The sequence below is a fragment of the Poecilia reticulata genome, linkage group LG4 (genome assembly GCF_000633615.1).
Source record: "Poecilia reticulata strain Guanapo linkage group LG4, Guppy_female_1.0+MT, whole genome shotgun sequence".
Classification (NCBI taxonomy): domain Eukaryota; kingdom Metazoa; phylum Chordata; class Actinopteri; order Cyprinodontiformes; family Poeciliidae; genus Poecilia; species Poecilia reticulata.
Genome location: NC_024334.1, coordinates 21,546,097 through 21,563,829, shown reverse-complemented (window position 1 = coordinate 21,563,829; position 17,733 = coordinate 21,546,097). Strand labels below are relative to the sequence as shown.

Below are 17,733 nucleotides of genomic sequence, written 5' to 3'. Positions count from 1 at the left end.
AAGTTCTGTGTAAAATTTTAAATCACAGCATGTAGCTTTCATAAACAATGCTTTATTTCATATATTTGTTAAAACTGTTAACATGTCCTGATGCTAAGACAGGTAATCTGTGTGGGGCAAAAAGTAAGGTCATAATGCAATTTGCAAAATTACAGCTCCCTCAGAGAGAAGTGTCTTGGCGCCGTCAATCATGCTCGGCTGCTCACAACCTTCCTTTTGCCCCTTTCTACACTACGCACTCAATGATCTCAAATTGCATTATTGAAGGCCTACACACTTTTGGATGTGTTTGTTGGCCAACACACTTGAATTAATAGGATTAACAGGCTCTTGTTTTGTCAAGCTAATGCTAATGCGCCAATGTTGGAGCCAGATGTGCTAACACAGACATATCCATAAGTTGTAGGACTGGAGTTTGAGACCACAGGTCTACAGCTCATTTCCTCACAATAGAACCTGCCAGGAATGCTAATGCTAGTTAGCATGTCCATCAATGACGGAGGATAAACGTTTTTTTTTCCCCTGTAATGGAGAGTTGTTTCTCTGCCGTTAGCACATTTAGCATTGCCAAGTCATTCCGCCTGGCTTAATTGTTTCTGACCAGGAGCAGTGTATTTCTGTCTCTATGCTGTAACGACACGGTGAGTTTTAGCAAATATGTAAAAAAAAATAAGAAAATACCAGTGGGATTAGATAATTACCTGGTTTAATTACTTAATAATGCTTGCCTTATTTCCCCAACCCCCATTCATGCAATAATATAAAAACAAGCCACTCACTTCAAGGCTACTCTAAAGAAACGACACACACGGACTTATGATTTTTATTTAAGAAAAATACGCAGATTGGAGTCTCTTTAGAACAGGCAGGTTGAAAAGCAACAGCACAACTCAAAGCATGACATTTAAATCACAGCTGCTAAACAATTTATTAAAGGTTACAATGCTGATCAAATATTGAAACCCGAGTGTTGGTGGCAGGTTGTCGAGCTAAAACTGGAAGAGCGGAGAAACAAGCAGCGAGTTTCTTCCACAAATATCAGGATTTGGACAGAAAATCTTCCTCTTCTGACTGGCAGCTGCAGCAGATATAACATAAAGATGTAAAAATTATTCACAATGGTTTATCAGTCTGAATGATGAGAGGTACAAAGTTATCTACACCAACCAATTAGCAACACAATCCAACCTGCAAGTTATGAGGTGGAAGATTGAAACGAGGAGATGTGATTTTCATGGAGAACGTGTTATTTAAATATTTTGTAGAGAAGAATCTCATCTCAGAGTGAAGATGTTTGGGTTTTTTTCATTATTGAACTCAAACTTAACGGAAAATAAAAAGTGACACCGGAGTGAGGTGAGGCAGTGAAAAATAAGCATAGTGTTGCAGCTCTACTTGGTGATTGTTCCCATACATCTAATGTAAACCCTCAACAAACACAAGACTTCAAGGTGGAATCGCAATGTTCAACAAAACACATTTCAGAAAAAAAAAAAAGTTAAATTAATGATGGAGACAACATAAGCTTTACTGATAATCCATAACAGCTTGTGGATTATTGCAGTTTATCCCCTTAGTGGCCATAACAAAGAGATTATTATTACAACATTAATCCATCTTTTGATTTTCTACAGCTGTCAAATGTTCCTTCAAAGTGCTTTAAGCAACTAAAATACAGGTGTGTCTCAATCAATTAAGATTATTCTTAAGTCATTTTAAAATTCAGGAAGTCAGACTCTAACTCTGCAGGTCCAACACTAGACAGCTGATTATTTCAGGCATTTATTTGTAAGTTTGATAATTATGTCTCGCAGCTCATGAAAACCCAAAAATTCAGTTTCTGAGAAAAATCTAATTTTTTTTTTTTTTAACATACAGAAATAATTTGTTTGAGGAGATTCAAGATATGGATATGACACAGACCAAAGCAACTGACCCAAATAAATAGCAAAAATTACATTTTGCAAATTATTTGGGAATTGAGATTTTGGAGTGTGGAGGACAGAATGGCGATGCCCAAAATCAGAGATGCTTCAGCAAAGGGCGGAAAGTTTCCACAGTTAGTGACGATTTGAGGTTTTATGAAGTCTGATATTTTCAGAAAAGTTGCTTATTGCAGCTTTAAAGCAACCCAGTCTTCCTTAGCAGAAAACCAAGATGATCCGACCAACCCTGATCCATGGATCTACTGTTCAGTAGTCAGACATTTCCATCAAAATACATTGTGATAGCTTCAATGTCGATAGAAACTGAATTTGCGGTTTTTATAGCTGCAAGCTTTAATTAACTGAACTTAATCAAACCTTTTGAAGGTTTCTCTAGTTTATCAAGATGCACAAGCTAGCACCGTGATGTTAAGTACTGCTATTAAACTCTCCACGTTCGTCCGGTCAATATGAAAACAATCTTTGACTTCTGATTCATCAACGGTCTCGTGCTCCCACTGAGGCTGCAGAATCTGCTGTACAACACGGGAAAGAGCGGCACACCACGGCCGAGCACACGACAAACAGGCAGCAGGAGCTCACGTGCGCGTTTACAGTTACGGAGTCACGTGACGAGTTCACACAGCCGACACGGAGTTCACGTTGAACACTGACGAAAGAAAGCGGTCTGTTCAAGACTTCCATTAAACCACCGAACCGAACCGAACGATGCAACTTCTACAATGAACTGAGACACCGAGGGGACGGGGGAGACATAAAGACAGACATGTCCGTTACATGTTAGTGTCTCTCCTTTAATACAAATGGCTGCTGAGACAAGTTGGAGGGCGACTGCGTCTCCACATGGAGAGAGAAAGAGAAAGAGGGGGGTAAGTTTAAAACAAATCCCTTAGGGTGAAGTTGCCCCCACGCTACTATCTTTAACTTTAAGTAGAATTTGTAAAAATAAATACAGAACTACTCCAAGGGGCAACTTCACCTCAGCAGCGAGAGAGGAAGAGGGAGGAGGTAGTAGGGGGTCAAAGGGCGCCCTCTCTCCGCTCAGCTCAGGGTCTCAATTCTCTCCAGCAGCTCCGGTTTGAGGAGGGCGGCGGAGCTCTTCCCGCCTGCAGCGGCAATGTCCGCCTGCACGGCTGCATCCCAGGCAAACGTGAGCAGGGCAGCGGGAACCTGGAAGAAAAACAATGAAGTTTATAAGATATCTCTCCTACTTGTCTTTTTTTTCTTATTTAATAACAAGAGCAAACAAGACGATGAATCAGAAACAAAACTTACAAAAATGAATTCATACTCCTTAAACTTCCTCATATTTGTGACGTTACAACCACAGACTTAAATTGATTTTATTGGGATTTTATGTTGACGGCTAACACAGCATACAGCATAATTGTGCTGTGAATGGAATGGGATACATGGTTTTAATTTCCTCCTCCTCCCCCCGCCCCCGAACTAAAAACTGCTAATAGTTTGTTTTTTTTAGTTCTCAGTACTTTTATACCCCTAAATAAAATCCAGCACAAACAATAGCCTTCGAATTTACCCAAACGAAACTTGCAGTTTCTTACAATGTTCAAATTTAGAAAAGTCATACCTTTTCTAAGCACAACTTTGCACTACGTGGTGCTGGTGAGGTATTACTACTAGAACTACAAAGGTCCCGTCTGATAAAGCTGGTTTGAAGTTCAAACTTAACTAATTTTTAACTCGCTTGTCAAATAAACCAGACTGATATAAATCCAGTCAAGTAGCACAGAGCGCATTTAGCTTTTGTTTCTCTTTGTTAAAATGAGCTCAGGGAAAATCAGACTGACACATTTCCATTAATCAATTTATTTATTTTCGTAATTCCAATTAGCACAATTCTATGGCCAATGGAAAAGCGTAGTTTCAGCAAATACATGAAAAAATATTTACTTAAAAAGGTGCACACTTGCAGCTTTAAATGTGTTTAGCATCGCTTGTTTCCTCCAACTCACCAAGTTACATTCGACCAGAGTGACCTCCTCAGACTCCTGCAGCTTTTGCCCTCCGGGGGCGATGAGCTCAAACGGCTGCCAGCCGTCCACCAGAGACTCCCGGACGAATTCAAAGAGCGCCGGCAGACGGTCCCAGGCGTAAAACGTGGCTGGAAAAGACGTCGCACACACCGCACAATTCAGTTCAGCTCAAAAAAAAAAAAAAAAAAAAAAATACTTTATTGATCCTAAAGGGAAATTAAATGCTGCAACTCTTATTGTCTGTCAGTGCAGCCACTAACACTAGGCTGTTCACTGAGGCCTGGCTGCTGCTGACCTTGCAGCAGGTTCCCATCAGGCAGTCTGACTCTGAGCAGGGTGTAGTTGTATTTCCTCCTCTCCCTCTGCTCCTCCTTCTCCCTCATGGCTTTTGTGCGAAGCATGGCGTTCTTCTCCACCAGTTCAGTTCTGGGAAAAACGAGCAGTGAGTAAAATAATCTGCTGGTGGAACTTAGCACCTTTTACACAAATACTAAGGAATTGTTGACGTAAAACAAGCTCTTTTTACTTGCTGAAAAGTTACTTGTAAGTCAGTTTTGTTGTATTCACACCAGAAACAGGACAAAAAACAAATACATGGAAAGGTTTTGTGGGTTTTTTTTAGTTTTTTTTGCAGTGACGTCACCTCTGCTGCTGCTCCTTCTTCAGCTCCTCCGCCGATAGGTTGTAGAACTCGGGCGGCAGCTCGAAGCGCTGCGCGTTGGGAGACGATCGGAAAGCCTGAGGCTGCCGGTCCAGCTGGGCTCTGACCGGCTCTCCCCTCTGGAGGCGGTCCCTCCGCTCCTTCATCAGCTCCAGGGCGTCGTCGCTCTGCTCCGGCAACACCAGGAACTCCTCTTCCTCCTCTGATCCCCGTCAAACGTAAACACGGGTTACAAAATGTAGACACCGAATAAGCGCTGCTGGTTCTACAAGTCGAATTTTTCAAAGGCTTTTGGTTTTATTTTAGGGTATCGGTGTATACGAAGGGTGAATGTGAAAACTTTTTTTTTTTGGGGGGGAAAACTGCATCAGTTTTTCATTCCAATTCACTAAAATGGACCATTTTGTGTTAGTCTAACACATAAAATACATGTCTGTGGTTGAAGCCTGACAGACTGTAAAAATTTAAAAGCCATGAAGGCTTTATAAGGCACTGGGATGAAAACAGCAGGAGAAATTCACCTTGGCCCTCCACAGGAAGCATAACACTTATAAAGCCCAAAGCCTGCAGAAACTCCCGACTGCCCTCCACAGGACGAACCTTTTCCTGTAACACATTGAGAAGTGATTTTTAAAATGTTTAAAAATGATTTAAAAAAAATTTTTTTTTCACATTTTCCTAGTTCTGAACGTTGGCTTTGAGCTCACCTGGAACACCTTGTTGCTAACTTTTATCTTTCTGTATTTCTCCTCTGATGGATTCTTACATATATTGTCAACATACCTGTAAAAAAAAAAAAAAAGTCAGCTCAAATAAGCTTTTAAAAACATATATAAGGTAAAAGAGAGGCTGATTTGTGAGGGAGCAGCAGAAAAAAAATGGATAAGGTAACATATGAAAGATAATATATTAAAGATTTACTTGCTGATGATGTCCACAGCTGCCTTCACTTTCTCTCTGTCTTTGTTAAATGTGTGGACCATCATGACAGAAGCCTCGATATCGTCCTCCTCGAAGCGCTGACGGTAAAAACACACAGCAAGTTTCGCCAACAACACCAGCAGGATTACGTCTAATCTCGTTCTGAATCACCTTATTATGTCTGGAAAACCTTCCGGCATATTTGTGCTTCCAAAGAGTCGAGGATACGTACCATCAGAATGGCCTCTTTAATGTGCACCTCCCTCTGACTCTTGGTTAACGTGGCTCCGGTCAGAGGGCAGGTGAAGTAAACGCCGGACACAGAGAGGCAGGCCGGGTCTTTCACTTTGGATCCCTGGACCAGAAATGACTGTCAATAACTGCAGCTACCGTTTTGCTCATTAAATAAAGTGTTAAAACCGAGAGGAACGCGCTACAAGCCTGGACGCACCTCAGCCGTCACTGCATTGTCCTTCTCAGCCAGAGCCGCTGCCTCCGCCTCCAGCTCTCTTTTAACTGTGAAGCAAAGAAAACTGGCATTATTGCAAGACTAAACAAAATCTGAGCATTTCAGTGTTTGCTTTAGTGTGCAGTAGCTGTGTACAGTTCAGTCAACTCTGTGAGATGTGTGTGCCGCAAGTTCTCATCATAATTCAGACGCTAGACTGCTGCTAAATAACAGCAGCTCTTCTCATAATATGTTTATGTTTGCTTCTTCTGCAGGTTTTTACAACAGGTTTTGTGCGTCGTGGATTATCTCCACATTTTCATGTCAAAATCTACAGTTCAAGTAAATTTCATGACAGTTGCTAAGGGATAAATATAAAAAACAAACTATTTTTTAAATATGGATGCTGCAAAATAAAATAAAAATAAACTAGAAAGATGGATGGAAATAAAAATGGATAGATGTAAAAGAACATATAAATGGAGAGAAGAATAGTGGGAAGAATCCAGAATAAATTCATGGTGTGACAGTAGGATGAATGAACAGATTGGCAGAAGAAAGAAAAGAGGTGGAGAGACACAGATGGTCCGTTGGATGGCTGGAAGAATAGATTAAAGGCTGGAAGGATAGTATGATACAAAGTCTTTTTTCTTGTTAATTTCCGGACATTTAAGAATAACCACATATGTATTTTTTCTTTACCACATATGTATTTCTTCCGAAAGACCACGTATTCCTATCAAATCTTTTAATTATAAGCAGAGGATGCAGTGAGCAGCTGGCAGGACTGAATTTAGGCAATTAACGTTATTTTCGTTCTAAAAAAAAGAATTGCATTATTTATTTAAATGTATCTCTATTACTGTATATAAAAAAAAAAGTTTAAGAGGCAAAATTTAAAAGAAAATCCCAAGAATGTGACAATTTTTGTATTTGGTTAATCATCAGAATAATGAATATAATAATCTATTTTCTAAAATAATCATTATTTGCAGCTCTACTGTTTTAACCAAAGCGGTACTCGGGAGTTGGGTTCAGGACTGCGCGTTTCTCACCCTGGTTCCTGATGGCGTCCTGGGAGGTGTGCACCTTGGGCCGGTGCTTCTGCTCGACCCGGGCCAGGGCCGCGGCCCCTGCCCTCTGCGCTCCTTCGGTGGGCGCATGCCGACTCTGCTTGGTGCTGGAGCTGCTCGGCACCACCGCAGGCTTACTGCTGTGAAGCGATGACCAAAATGTCAACAGTTCAGGTCAGACCTCCATGAGTTATAACATGTAACCAAGTTAGTTACAACACAGACGACAGCACTGTTTCGTATTTAGTTATCAGGTGGCTTCTTTATTTAGCGATCTAAGCTTGTTGATGGATTATCTGCTGGTCAAAGTTAGCTGGGCGTTTCCCACCGTCTTTGCATTACATTATTTACCTACTCACAGATAATAATAATAATTAAAAAAACTGCACAAGAAAGCCAACATATGAATAGTTATTTTTGTTATCAATAGTTAGCACCGCAGAAAGCAATAAATCGTTATATTTGCCTTGCATCTTCTGTTAACTTCTTCCCGGGTCCTGCAGATTTAAATTTCATGTCCTTTTTAATGTCGTCAAAGAACTTCTTCATCTTCTGTCAATTAAAGAAAAAAACATCAGAAATAAAATAACAGCTCCAGAGCAGCAAGCTACACTAAGCTAGGAGATGGAGAAGAACCAAAACAAAATCCATAAAAAAAACTGCTTCCGTCTCAAGAAATAAATACGTCGCCCCCTTGTGGTGGGGATTGACCTAACTCTTGAAGAGAAAACCACGAAATCAACTGGTGGTACAGTGGAAGTACATTAAAAATAAAAGCTATTTTTGAAGGTCAAATAAAACAAACAAACTAAAAGTTTTATAGCTTCTTTTCGATATTTGTTTCAGAAGGAACTTTCAAACCATTCTTCCCCGGTTCCTCTTCCTCATTCTTGTTATCAGATATCGTGTTATGTATTTGAAACAGTGACGTTGTTCTGTCTGTTCATTGGAATATGCTTTCAAACTCCTATTTCACAATTTGTTTTGGTAAAACGACAAACTTCAAGACGTTTTACTGAAAATTACATGCGACAGACCAACATGCAGTACTTTATATTGTGAAGAAGAAAAAGGATTTTTCTAAATTCTTTATATGCAAAAATCTGAAAAGCAATGGTGTAAAACTAAACTCGCTCTCTGCACTCTGACACCCCAAAATGAAAATAATCAAATTATTCTGTTAGACATCACAAAAGGGGCACAAAATTGAACTTCTATATATACTTCTACTTCACAATAATGCACTACATTACTTTCTTGTGGTCAATTACACAATTTGCCATAAAATATGTGGACTTTTGTGGTTGTAGTATGAGCTAAAGGACATTAAAACTTTTGAAACATTAGATATCAGACTGGGCTACACAGTGGTGCAGTTGGTAGAGCTGTTGCCTTGCAGCAAGAAGGTTCTGGGTTCGATTCCTGGCCCCGGTCTTTCTGCATGGAGTTTGCATGTTCTCCCTGTGCATGTGTGGGTTTTCTCCGGGTACTCCGGTTTCCTCCCACAGTCCAAAAACATGACTGTCAGGTTAATTGGTCTGTCTAAATTGTCCCTAGGTGTGAGTGTGTATGTGCATGGTTGTTTGTCTTGTGTGTCTCTGTGTTGCCCTGCGACAGACTGGCGACCTGTCCAGGGTGTACCCTGCCTTTCGCCCGGAACGTTAGCTGGAGATGGGCACCAGCAACCCTCCCGACCCCACTGAGGGACAAGGGTGTCAAGAAAATAAATGGATGGACATCAGACTATGGTTTAAAAGTGTGACCTTTTCTTTTTATTATTCCATTTTAATGTCTGACTGACAACAGCTCTTGTGTAACGTATTATTCGCTTGTAATAGGGCATAAAATTACATTTTTCTGTTTAGTTGATCACATTTAAAGAAAAAACTGCACACTTACTGAATAATGTTATAACACTGTTGGGAGCCTGGGAGTAATTCGTCTGGCCAAGCTGCTCGTCTTCTGGCTGATTCTTTTTTATATACTCTGTAGCCACGCTTCTCAAAAGCATGTTATTGGTGTTGAGGATGAATTTTCTGTAGAATTTTGCAAATAGAGGAGACAGTATTCCAGAACTGCTTTCTAGAATACTGCTCGGATCTTTTCCAGGCTGGTCTTTGCCTGTCCGCCCTGGAAGATCTACCCCCGGAAGGTGGAATAAACATAGAAACAGAACCAGAGAGACGTCTGTGTGTGAATCTCCAAGTAGAGCAGCAGTTTCTAAAACACCCACATCACCTTATTTGCTTGCAATTTTTTAACAACTACACCACCTAATCTAAATGAATGAAATCTTTCAAAAAGTAAAATATGCTTTCAGACAAATGTTTATTTACTGATTTAGAACAACAACAACAAAAAAGGTATCCAGCAGTGTCTGAGAGACAAACATGAATAGGCATGTCGTTACTGAACACCTTGAAGGCATTAAGACGATGCAGCCTATGTTTATGTAATGTCGCAGAGCAGAGCAACCCCGCGCATGATCCAGTGGTCTGGTGACAGGATGGTCGGCAACGCCACTGCTGTGATGTAGTTCTGGTCTGTTCGCCTCGATTTCTTGTAGATCGGACAGCTGTAAAGCTTAGGGTCAATGGCCGCAGTGGATCTGATGGCAAACATGTGGACCACGGGCATGGGTGCGAACAACACTTTGGGCGAGGGCTCACTAAGATGGATGTTCTTTCTGTTCCAGCCGGCACCTTCCAGGTACAAACCGTGGACGTAAACTCCCTCCTGGTAAGGAAATCAAGTTGATAACAAAGGTTTCGGTTTATTTCTTTCTTTTTGTTTTGGCAGTCATAGCTCCTCACAGCTATGACTGCCGGACAAAAAAGTGGCAAGAAACTCACCAACGGTGGGCCAGTGATTTCATCCCTTGCCTTTTTCAAAACCTTGTTGTTAAGTGTGACGGTATCCAAAGCCCAGCCTTTGTTGGCCCTGGTTACTTCTTGCCTCATGGCTGTGAGAAAACCTGTAGACATTACAGGGTGTTGGCATCAATTAACCAATCACATAATAGTTTTTTTTTTTAAACACCAAAAGAAGAAAGCTCTGTCTTGAATATGGGGGTTGAGGGAGAAACGAATTGCATGGACTTCCAAGCCCGAAAGAACAGAATGATGGAGTGTCTTGTGTGGTGTTTGACAGTTAGCATAGTCAGAAATTTGAAGCGAGTGTGTGGGTACGAAATGGACATATGCTGCAGTGGGCTATGAAGAGTTTTCAGGAGTTCTGCACTCAAGTTATTTTCTTAAATGTTCTGGCAAGAGAAAGCTTTCTTCTTCTTGCCGCCTTGTGAACAATAAATGTGGAGTATTTTCTAAGCCATGAGTCGGAAGATCAGTGTAAATCTGCGTCAGCATAATTAAACTCACCTTGTGGATTAAAGAACCCAGTCATCCAGAAGGTTTTTGGTCTGCCTTCAGACACCCAGCTGTCGAACTGCTTGTTCCTCTCAAGAAGTTCAGTGAACCAAAAGCCCAAAGTGGAAGACTCCCAGGACATGTTCTTCCACAGGCTGGGAACACGGGCATCGAAGATGTTGTCCAAGGCGTCACGGAGGTTCTAGGAAAGAAAGCGTAGCTCAGCGGGAAGCTCGTCCCCATGCTTTGGAAGTGAGGTGAAGTGTAAAATATTTGCGGTTGTCCTTTCAAAGAATTTGTGCTGGAAACGAACGAAAAACATTTCCAGACAGAACTCTTACATCGCTCATGATTATAGTGCCGTCTATAGCCAACTTCAGGTCACTCAGACTAGTGCGCACCACGGTGATTATTTTCTGCATTCGATCCACTTCCTGACGCAGGAAGATAATCATGGGGTTTAGAGCGCCCATCTTCTGCAACCTGGCTCTGACCTTCAATCAAGAAAATAACACATTTCAGATTTCGTGGACAAAAGAACTAGTGCAATAACAAAAACCTAAAGATTAAACCTGACCTCATGTGGCACATAGTCGTCAGGCAATTTCTCCAACATGTCTTCTGCCATGTGGTAAACAATGGACTCTCGAGTTGCACCTGAGCCTCCTCCGCTTTCCTTCGGCTGAATGTTGGTGATCGTGTCCAACACTTCAGCGGACGTGTTGGCCTGATATCTATGAAATGTTTAAAATGCAGCAGAAATGTGACGTCAGACGTCAGGGTTTTTTGCTCTTAACGGCGACGGCGCTTCACACGAATTCAGCATCTTACGTGATATCGGCATTAGAATGCAGGCCCAAAGCTTCGGGTGCGTCAAGAGGAGGTAAGCTCTGGATGTAAATCATGTACTCCTCAACTGTCTCACAAACAGGAATTCTGTAGCCCGTGTAGAAGACAAATGATGGGTCTAGCATCTTCTTACTGAACCACACCTGTAGTTAAAAGCATAAAGTCTCACGTATTTCATAAATGTTGCTGTAGTGGACATGTAGGAACTAATTAAGACAAGACTGGGAGTAGTACACGAGCAAAACACTTCAGCAGGCGTTTATCGTAGTCGTCTGTGACCCTTCCTCCGTATTGTACTTCAGCTAGCATGTATCGCACGGTTACCCATGAGACATCCTGTGGAGGGAAAAAAGGACAAACTAATGAATTCGGCAGAGACCTTCAGACGTTTGGACCATTTCTGAAACACCCTTACCTGCTTGGGCCCACAATCATCCAAGTGTCTCTCAACAAACTCCACACTTGCAGAGAAGTCGGCCGAGTTGAACTCGTAAGGTATGTTCCAACCCAAAGGTCCAAATTTGCGTCGTTCCTGTGACAAAAAAAACAAACCCCAACAACTTTAAATTGCCCTCACTGACTAGAATAGCGGTTCTCAACGTGGGCGGTACCGCCCCCCCAGGGGGCGTTCAGAGGACGGCAGGGGGCGCTGGCAGACATTTTTACAAAAGGGGGGCGCTGGGATGCCTTTGGGGGGCGTTTGGTCGAAAATAAACTTTACACCTTAAATGCACAACAATACCAGTTTAGACTTTGAGCAACTTGTTAAAACTGTATTGTGTAACATTAAACCATGCTTGGCTGCAACTGTATCGATGGCAGCTCTTCTTCTATTCAGTGTTTGTTAGCTTCTGTTAGCTTCTTGGCGCAGCTCCGTTCTCCTGCTACTGGTAGCTAAAATCACGATACCCTCACTGTGTATCCCTCTGAAAAATGAACCTATTTAAATAAAGAAATAAAGAAATCCCTTCATGGGTGATGCCACTATAGAGAACGTTCATTAGCGTTAACACCGGTGCTGTAAGTGGTCCGGTATGAAATGGGGGTGATTGAACAACGGTACCGCAGCACTTTTAAATTTCAATAATCAGAATGCAGAAATTGTTTCCGTTGTTTTAAAAGGTTTATGTCAGTCTGCCTTGTCCCCATCGATATGCTTCCCGACCGCCCTGCACCTTAGGGGCTTAAACAAAAAAAAAAAAAAAAAAAACGCGCACATTGTGCAAAACTCTGAAACAGGAGAAGCGGGACATAAAATGGAGCGACGAACTAGATGTGAATTATGGCATAAAAACAGAGAATCCGACGCTGAACAGTGAAAAATCAACACATGATGTGAAACACATGACGATTAGGAGGCACAGCAGGTGATGAGATTACCAATGGTGAGCGTCAATAAACTATAAAATAAATGTAGCAACAGGAAAGAAACTAAAGTGGACATAGCAATAAACCAAGACAGGATAATACTAATCAAATGAAACTAAATGGAAATGAATGAAGAACAAAATGAAAGAATAAACTAAGAAACTAAAGTAAATACAGAGGAATAAATTGGTATGGCAAGACCTTTTGAGAAATAATTAATACAAAGGACTGTATGGCAAGAATAAACAGACACTATTTCCACATAAAAGGTAAAATAATATTGTTCAAATGTCATGGGTTTGTTGAGACCATATCTAGTACTGAGAATAAATATATCTTACAGACCATAACAGTAAAGAACTGATCACTTTTATGTTTTTAATTAGATTTGATATATTTATTTCTTCAATATAGGATTTGATTAAGAACCAGATTTGTTCTTTGTAATTTCTGTCCAGTGAAACTATTAATCTATAAATCAATAGACAGCTCTATATAAAGATATAATCCATGTTTCTATCTCATATCTGTATGGCATTAAAAGGACCTGGAACTTTTGTTTTTCCACTGAAAGTTCTGGTTTGAACAATAAATGCCATGAGGGTGAAGTTTTATGGATGATACTCTGATGTCCCATTCTCCTGAAGGCAGCACAGAGCTGCACCACCAGAAACTGACAAACACTGAAGAGAAGAAGAGTTATGATTAATGTAGTTACAGTTCTATCCATGTTTTAATGTTGCAGAGCTCAGTCGTTTTGCAAATAGTTCAAAGTTTAAACTGGCATGTTGTATATTTTTTATTTGGTCATTTTGTGGAATATTTAACAACTAGAAAATGGCACAAAATAAGAATAATTTTCCACTCTGACTGGCTGTTAGACTTACAAATTTTAACTTGAATGTTCATTGCATTTTTGTAGACACCTGTGAAAATAATTTCTATTCCCATGAGTTTTTTGTTCTCTGGGAAATTATTTTTGATGATAAATACAGAAACAAGCATAAAAATCTAAACATCTACAATAGCGATAGTAATATTAATGATAAAATAATGGTCAGTGCAAAGTAGCCTGCAAACTCTTTGGTGGGGGGCGGTGAGGGACATGGATAAGGGCTAGGGGGGCGATGGGCCAAAAAAGGTTTAGAAACACTGGACTAGAACATCAAAGAAAATCAGAAACTGCAAACATTTTTCAAAAAAATCTTAGATGTTAATTTTTTTTTAAGAGTCCAAGCTCTACATTCTACTGGAATACTCAAAACATTGATGTACTTTAATATAAAATTTTACTCTAAAGCAGTGGTTCCCAAACCGGCTCATCAAGCATCGGCCCGGCATGTTTTCAGTGTCTCCTTGCTTCCAAACTCCTGATTTAAATGAAAGGAGGATTAACAGGCTTCTGCAGCATTTGATGGATGCAGAGGACGTCATGCAGTGATTTGAATCAAGTGTGCTGGAACAGAGATGCATCTGAAACATGACGACCGGGAGTGCTTGAGGATCTAGCAAAAAAACTTAGCTAGCTGACAGTTAGCTCTAAAGTATACTTTTTTTTCCCCCAACCCAGCTTGCCCAGTAAAGGCATTTTCAACATTTTCAGTAGACTGTATGTTCAATAAAAAGTTCTGGTTATTTACAAGCTACTCGCTTTGTAAAAAGCATAGTTTTTGTTCTCGCCGGTCTGCATCTATTATTACAAGAGTATTAGGGGCATACTAACTTGAAAATGTATTTTTATAAGAACAGTCATATTATTACAAGGATAAAGTCAAAAATAACATGAGAATAAAGTCATAATATTTCGAGTACAAGTCACAATGTTATGAGAATAAAGTCGTAGTATTACGATTTCTTTCTTGTATCATTTTGACTTTATTCTTGCAATTTTGTATTTTTCATTTTCTTAGCCTGGCCCCAATACTCCGTCGTATTTTACGCACATCTTAATAATAATTTTAAAAAAGTCATTTGAATACAATCACCTGCACAGCAGTGTGAAGAAAGGCCACACCGTACAGCAGTGGCTTCCACATGGGCAGGTTGCTCGCTTCCAGCTGGTGCTGTGAAATTCCTGCAAATGTTCGTTTCAAGCCAGCACGTATTCCCTGTGGCGGATCGTTGGTAAACTTGATAGAAGACTGAGAGGACAAAGAGGAGAAGGATATTTGTGTGCTCTAGTAGTTGTTTAAGTTACCAGTAGGTCAGAATGTAGAGTTTACTCTGCGTTACCTGCAGGAGTGTAATAGAGAACTTATTGTGTGGTTCTGTGGTGATCCACACTCTGAAAGTGTTATGCACGGCCTCAGTGACTGTGACCGTTTCAAGCAGCTCGTCCATGAACTCTAACCCCAGGTGACAATTCTGCAGAAGGACCCAGCCTCCCTGTAAACAAATCCGAGTTAAATGTTCAATAATCTGGCTTAAGTAGCTTGAAAACTGTCACGACGTGTCGTAGGTTTGAAGATGGACCCAAATGCAGAGACACGGACGTGGAAAATTAATTTGAAGGTCTTAATGAAAAGATTATGACAAGTTAAACTTACAAAGATAACCGGCTACCAGGGTAGGAATAAAAAGTCTAAAGGAAACAGCAGGGAGATTCGAGGATTGCTGAAGTAGGTATTACATTTTCCAGTGGTATGAATCTTTTTGAGCCTGACTGTATGTATTCTTATTGCTTATCTATCTTATCTTGGTAGATATATTCCCAAAAGATCTGTAAATGTAAAGATGCATTTCCAAAATTCTCTGAGCAGTTAGCTAACCTGCAGTTGAAGGCAATATTCAACACAGAGTATACATACCTCCGTCATTGATGTCTTGATAAGCTTCCTTGCGTGAACCTCTTGTCCTTGTCCCATTGATATTGCTCTGCAGTCTATAAAACACAATATGTACGTGGGCAAAACTCATCAGACTTTTTGTATTGCAATTTCCTAGTTTTATCACCCACCCATCAAGCTTCAATTAATCGGTTAATCAAGTTTATTTGCAAAGCACATTTAATCTGCAAGGCGGTTCAAGGTGCTTTGCATAACAAAAACAGAAAATTACGAAGTTACAGTTAATGTCATTATCATAATTAAGCTGATTAATCAGTTCAGCCCTGAAAAGGAATCTACTTGAAGTTCTTAAAAAGGTTTCAGCTAAACAGCCTACGAGAGAGTAAAGGCAGGAGTTATTTTTCTAAGTGTCAATGTGGTCAAAATAATGTTATGACATGCTGTTTTAGGGACAATACAGGAAGCTACAAATATCCACACCGAGCAGGAGAGGAGGACTCACCAAGTTCGAGTCTTTTGGCAAGGGCTTCAATCTGATCGGTGGGATCGGAGCCCATAGAGAGGAAGCAAATTAGCGGCGTGCGAGCGTCACTTTCCTCCCATGTGCCGTGAAGATTCAAGATCACAGGTTCGGCAAATCTGGCACCAATTGAGTCTTCCACGTACTTCATGGCTTGAGACAAGGTTCGATCAGGGCACCAAGATCTGCAGTGTGAAACGGGATAACTGTGCTGTGTTGTATTTCATGCCTGAATGCATACAAAAGAGGCCAGCCTAAAAAAAGAAAAAAAAAAAAAGAAAAAAAATCCCACCTTATCAGCAAAAGTTTGTGGAAGACGTCGACATAGTTATATCCATCAGGGATGATGCCTTCCTCTGGAGCATCGAGATTTAGCCAATGTTTCCAGCTTTTCTCACTTTGGGACACCTGCAAAACGCACCACTGTCAGCACCGATGCAGTACGAGCTACAACAGATTTAGGTGTAGGGCCTTGCCTGGTTTATGATATTAGCAAACTGTGTCAGTTTGCTGAGTTCCACCAGGTTCAGCCACACCATATCCAGTATCCATTTAAATGGCTTCGGAGGACAGGTCTTTAAGTCTAGAGCTGCACCACCTTTATGTGTTTCCAGAGATATTATTACTGTTATATAACAGCATATCATAACAGATAGACCAGCTAATGACTGTTCATACCTTTAATCAGTATCTGAAACTTGTTGTGTTCGATTTTGTTATTCTGCAAGTCAATCTTCAGGGTCAACAAGAGCGTGAAGACAAACTTGTGGTTTTCATAAAGGCCTCTGATTGTGTATTTGAACACCTCAAAAGTCAAAAATTCAATGATGTTTGCAATTCGAGTTTGGGTTTTGGAGGACTTTTCAGACCTGCAAAGGCACAGTCAATAAATACTGACAGTAAAATTGATAATTTTTTAAAAGCATGTGCTAAATAAATAAGGTTTGCTATGCTAAGACCAGTCTTGGCGAACGCTTACCTTTCCAGGGATATGTCGAATACTTTAAGGAACTGACCCAGGGAGGTCTGATACATGACATTGACCATGCTCATTTCTGTGATGAGGAAGTAAAGAATGCTGCCACGGGAGGCAACGGGACGATATTCCGCCTGAGCCAAATTGATTTTTGCCTCAGCTTCTGCCGCCACACTTAGCTTTTCACTAACTTTGGCAGCAGTTTGCTTGGTTGTTCGCAGGATGCCGATCATGGACTCATCATCAACCAGCGAACCTTTAGTCACAAAAGCACAAACAATCCATCGGGAATGAGTCAAAACTCTTACGAGAAGCGTACACCGACAGCTGTACTACCTTTAGTGGAGCTGAGTTTGTACAGCAGGTTGTCTTCCAGTTCCTGCATTCTTCTCTTATTGGCGGTTACGTCCTCCATCAGCTTCAGTCTTTCTGCTTCTAGTTCCTGTTCAACAAAATCCAACCAGAGGTCAGCGTGTGTTACAGCAATGCTCTAGTAAGAATAACACTTTTTATCAGCAAGACATTTTAAAATGGAACAAAAACGCTAATAAACAAAGCATGCACTTACTTGTTTTTCCTTGAGGATGACTCGCCCTAGCAGCTGGTTCTCCAGGCCTTTCATGTTGACAGTGAAATCAATGATAGACGTCCTGGCACTGACTTCTGGGGTGTATGCCGGGTTAGGCAGTTTGGTGGTTACATACAGCCGGAAACTATCCATTATACTTATCTCTTTGTCGCCGACTTTAACCTAAACCAAGATCGAAAAAGCCAAGAGTGGAAACATTTTTTATAATTTGTCTGCTGCACTAGGTAACTTTTA

At 40.7% G+C, this 17,733-nt stretch overlaps 2 protein-coding genes across 3 annotated transcripts in view; both read right to left on the bottom strand.

Annotated features, from left to right (window-relative positions):
• Positions 1–807: 807 nt before the first annotated feature.
• ubxn6 (UBX domain protein 6) lies at positions 808–7,699 on the bottom strand. 2 transcript variants are annotated; one of them, XM_008407278.2, is made up of 11 exons: positions 7,513–7,699; positions 7,029–7,186; positions 5,977–6,041; positions 5,758–5,880; positions 5,526–5,623; positions 5,312–5,387; positions 5,126–5,210; positions 4,587–4,806; positions 4,239–4,369; positions 3,923–4,071; positions 808–3,116 (listed from the first exon to the last, which is right to left on the bottom strand). In XM_008407278.2, the coding sequence occupies exons 1-11, from the start codon at positions 7,593–7,595 to the stop codon at positions 2,988–2,990; spliced, it is 1,317 nt and encodes a 438-aa protein (XP_008405500.1). In that variant the 5' UTR covers positions 7,596–7,699; the 3' UTR covers positions 808–2,987. The 2 variants fall into 2 exon arrangements, with proteins under 2 accessions (XP_008405500.1, XP_008405501.1); XM_008407279.2 differs by having other exon boundaries at positions 7,029–7,183.
• A 1,656-nt stretch (positions 7,700–9,355) lies between these two features.
• LOC103463729 (dynein heavy chain 8, axonemal) overlaps positions 9,356–17,733 on the bottom strand; it is a 42,048-nt gene continuing 33,670 nt past the window's right edge. The window contains exons 75-92 of the mRNA XM_008407281.2: positions 17,479–17,661; positions 17,247–17,352; positions 16,914–17,166; positions 16,613–16,803; positions 16,411–16,532; positions 16,227–16,342; positions 15,917–16,119; positions 15,436–15,509; positions 14,861–15,013; positions 14,614–14,769; positions 11,676–11,792; positions 11,495–11,596; positions 11,243–11,403; positions 10,989–11,145; positions 10,753–10,905; positions 10,424–10,613; positions 9,899–10,020; positions 9,356–9,782 (exon numbers count right to left, since the gene is read on the bottom strand). Coding sequence (XP_008405503.1) covers positions 9,495–9,782; positions 9,899–10,020; positions 10,424–10,613; positions 10,753–10,905; positions 10,989–11,145; positions 11,243–11,403; positions 11,495–11,596; positions 11,676–11,792; positions 14,614–14,769; positions 14,861–15,013; positions 15,436–15,509; positions 15,917–16,119; positions 16,227–16,342; positions 16,411–16,532; positions 16,613–16,803; positions 16,914–17,166; positions 17,247–17,352; positions 17,479–17,661 — 2,847 coding nt within the window. The 3' untranslated portion in view covers positions 9,356–9,494. The remainder of the gene's footprint in view (positions 9,783–9,898; positions 10,021–10,423; positions 10,614–10,752; positions 10,906–10,988; positions 11,146–11,242; positions 11,404–11,494; positions 11,597–11,675; positions 11,793–14,613; positions 14,770–14,860; positions 15,014–15,435; positions 15,510–15,916; positions 16,120–16,226; positions 16,343–16,410; positions 16,533–16,612; positions 16,804–16,913; positions 17,167–17,246; positions 17,353–17,478; positions 17,662–17,733) is intronic.

What these genes read in the sequence shown, in the direction of transcription:
- ubxn6 (XM_008407278.2), bottom strand. Translation starts at nt 7,595, where the DNA reads ATGAAGAAGTTCTTTGACGACATTAAAAAGGACATGAAATTTAAATCT. An exon ending in GGACGCCATCAGGAACCAGG is followed by an intron (nt 6,042 to 7,028) that starts GTGAGAAACGCG and finishes TTTGCTTCACAG; the next exon opens with TTAAAAGAGAGCTGGAGGCG. An exon ending in TGATGGGAACCTGCTGCAAG is followed by an intron (nt 4,072 to 4,238) that starts GTCAGCAGCAGC and finishes CGTCTTTTCCAG; the next exon opens with CCACGTTTTACGCCTGGGAC.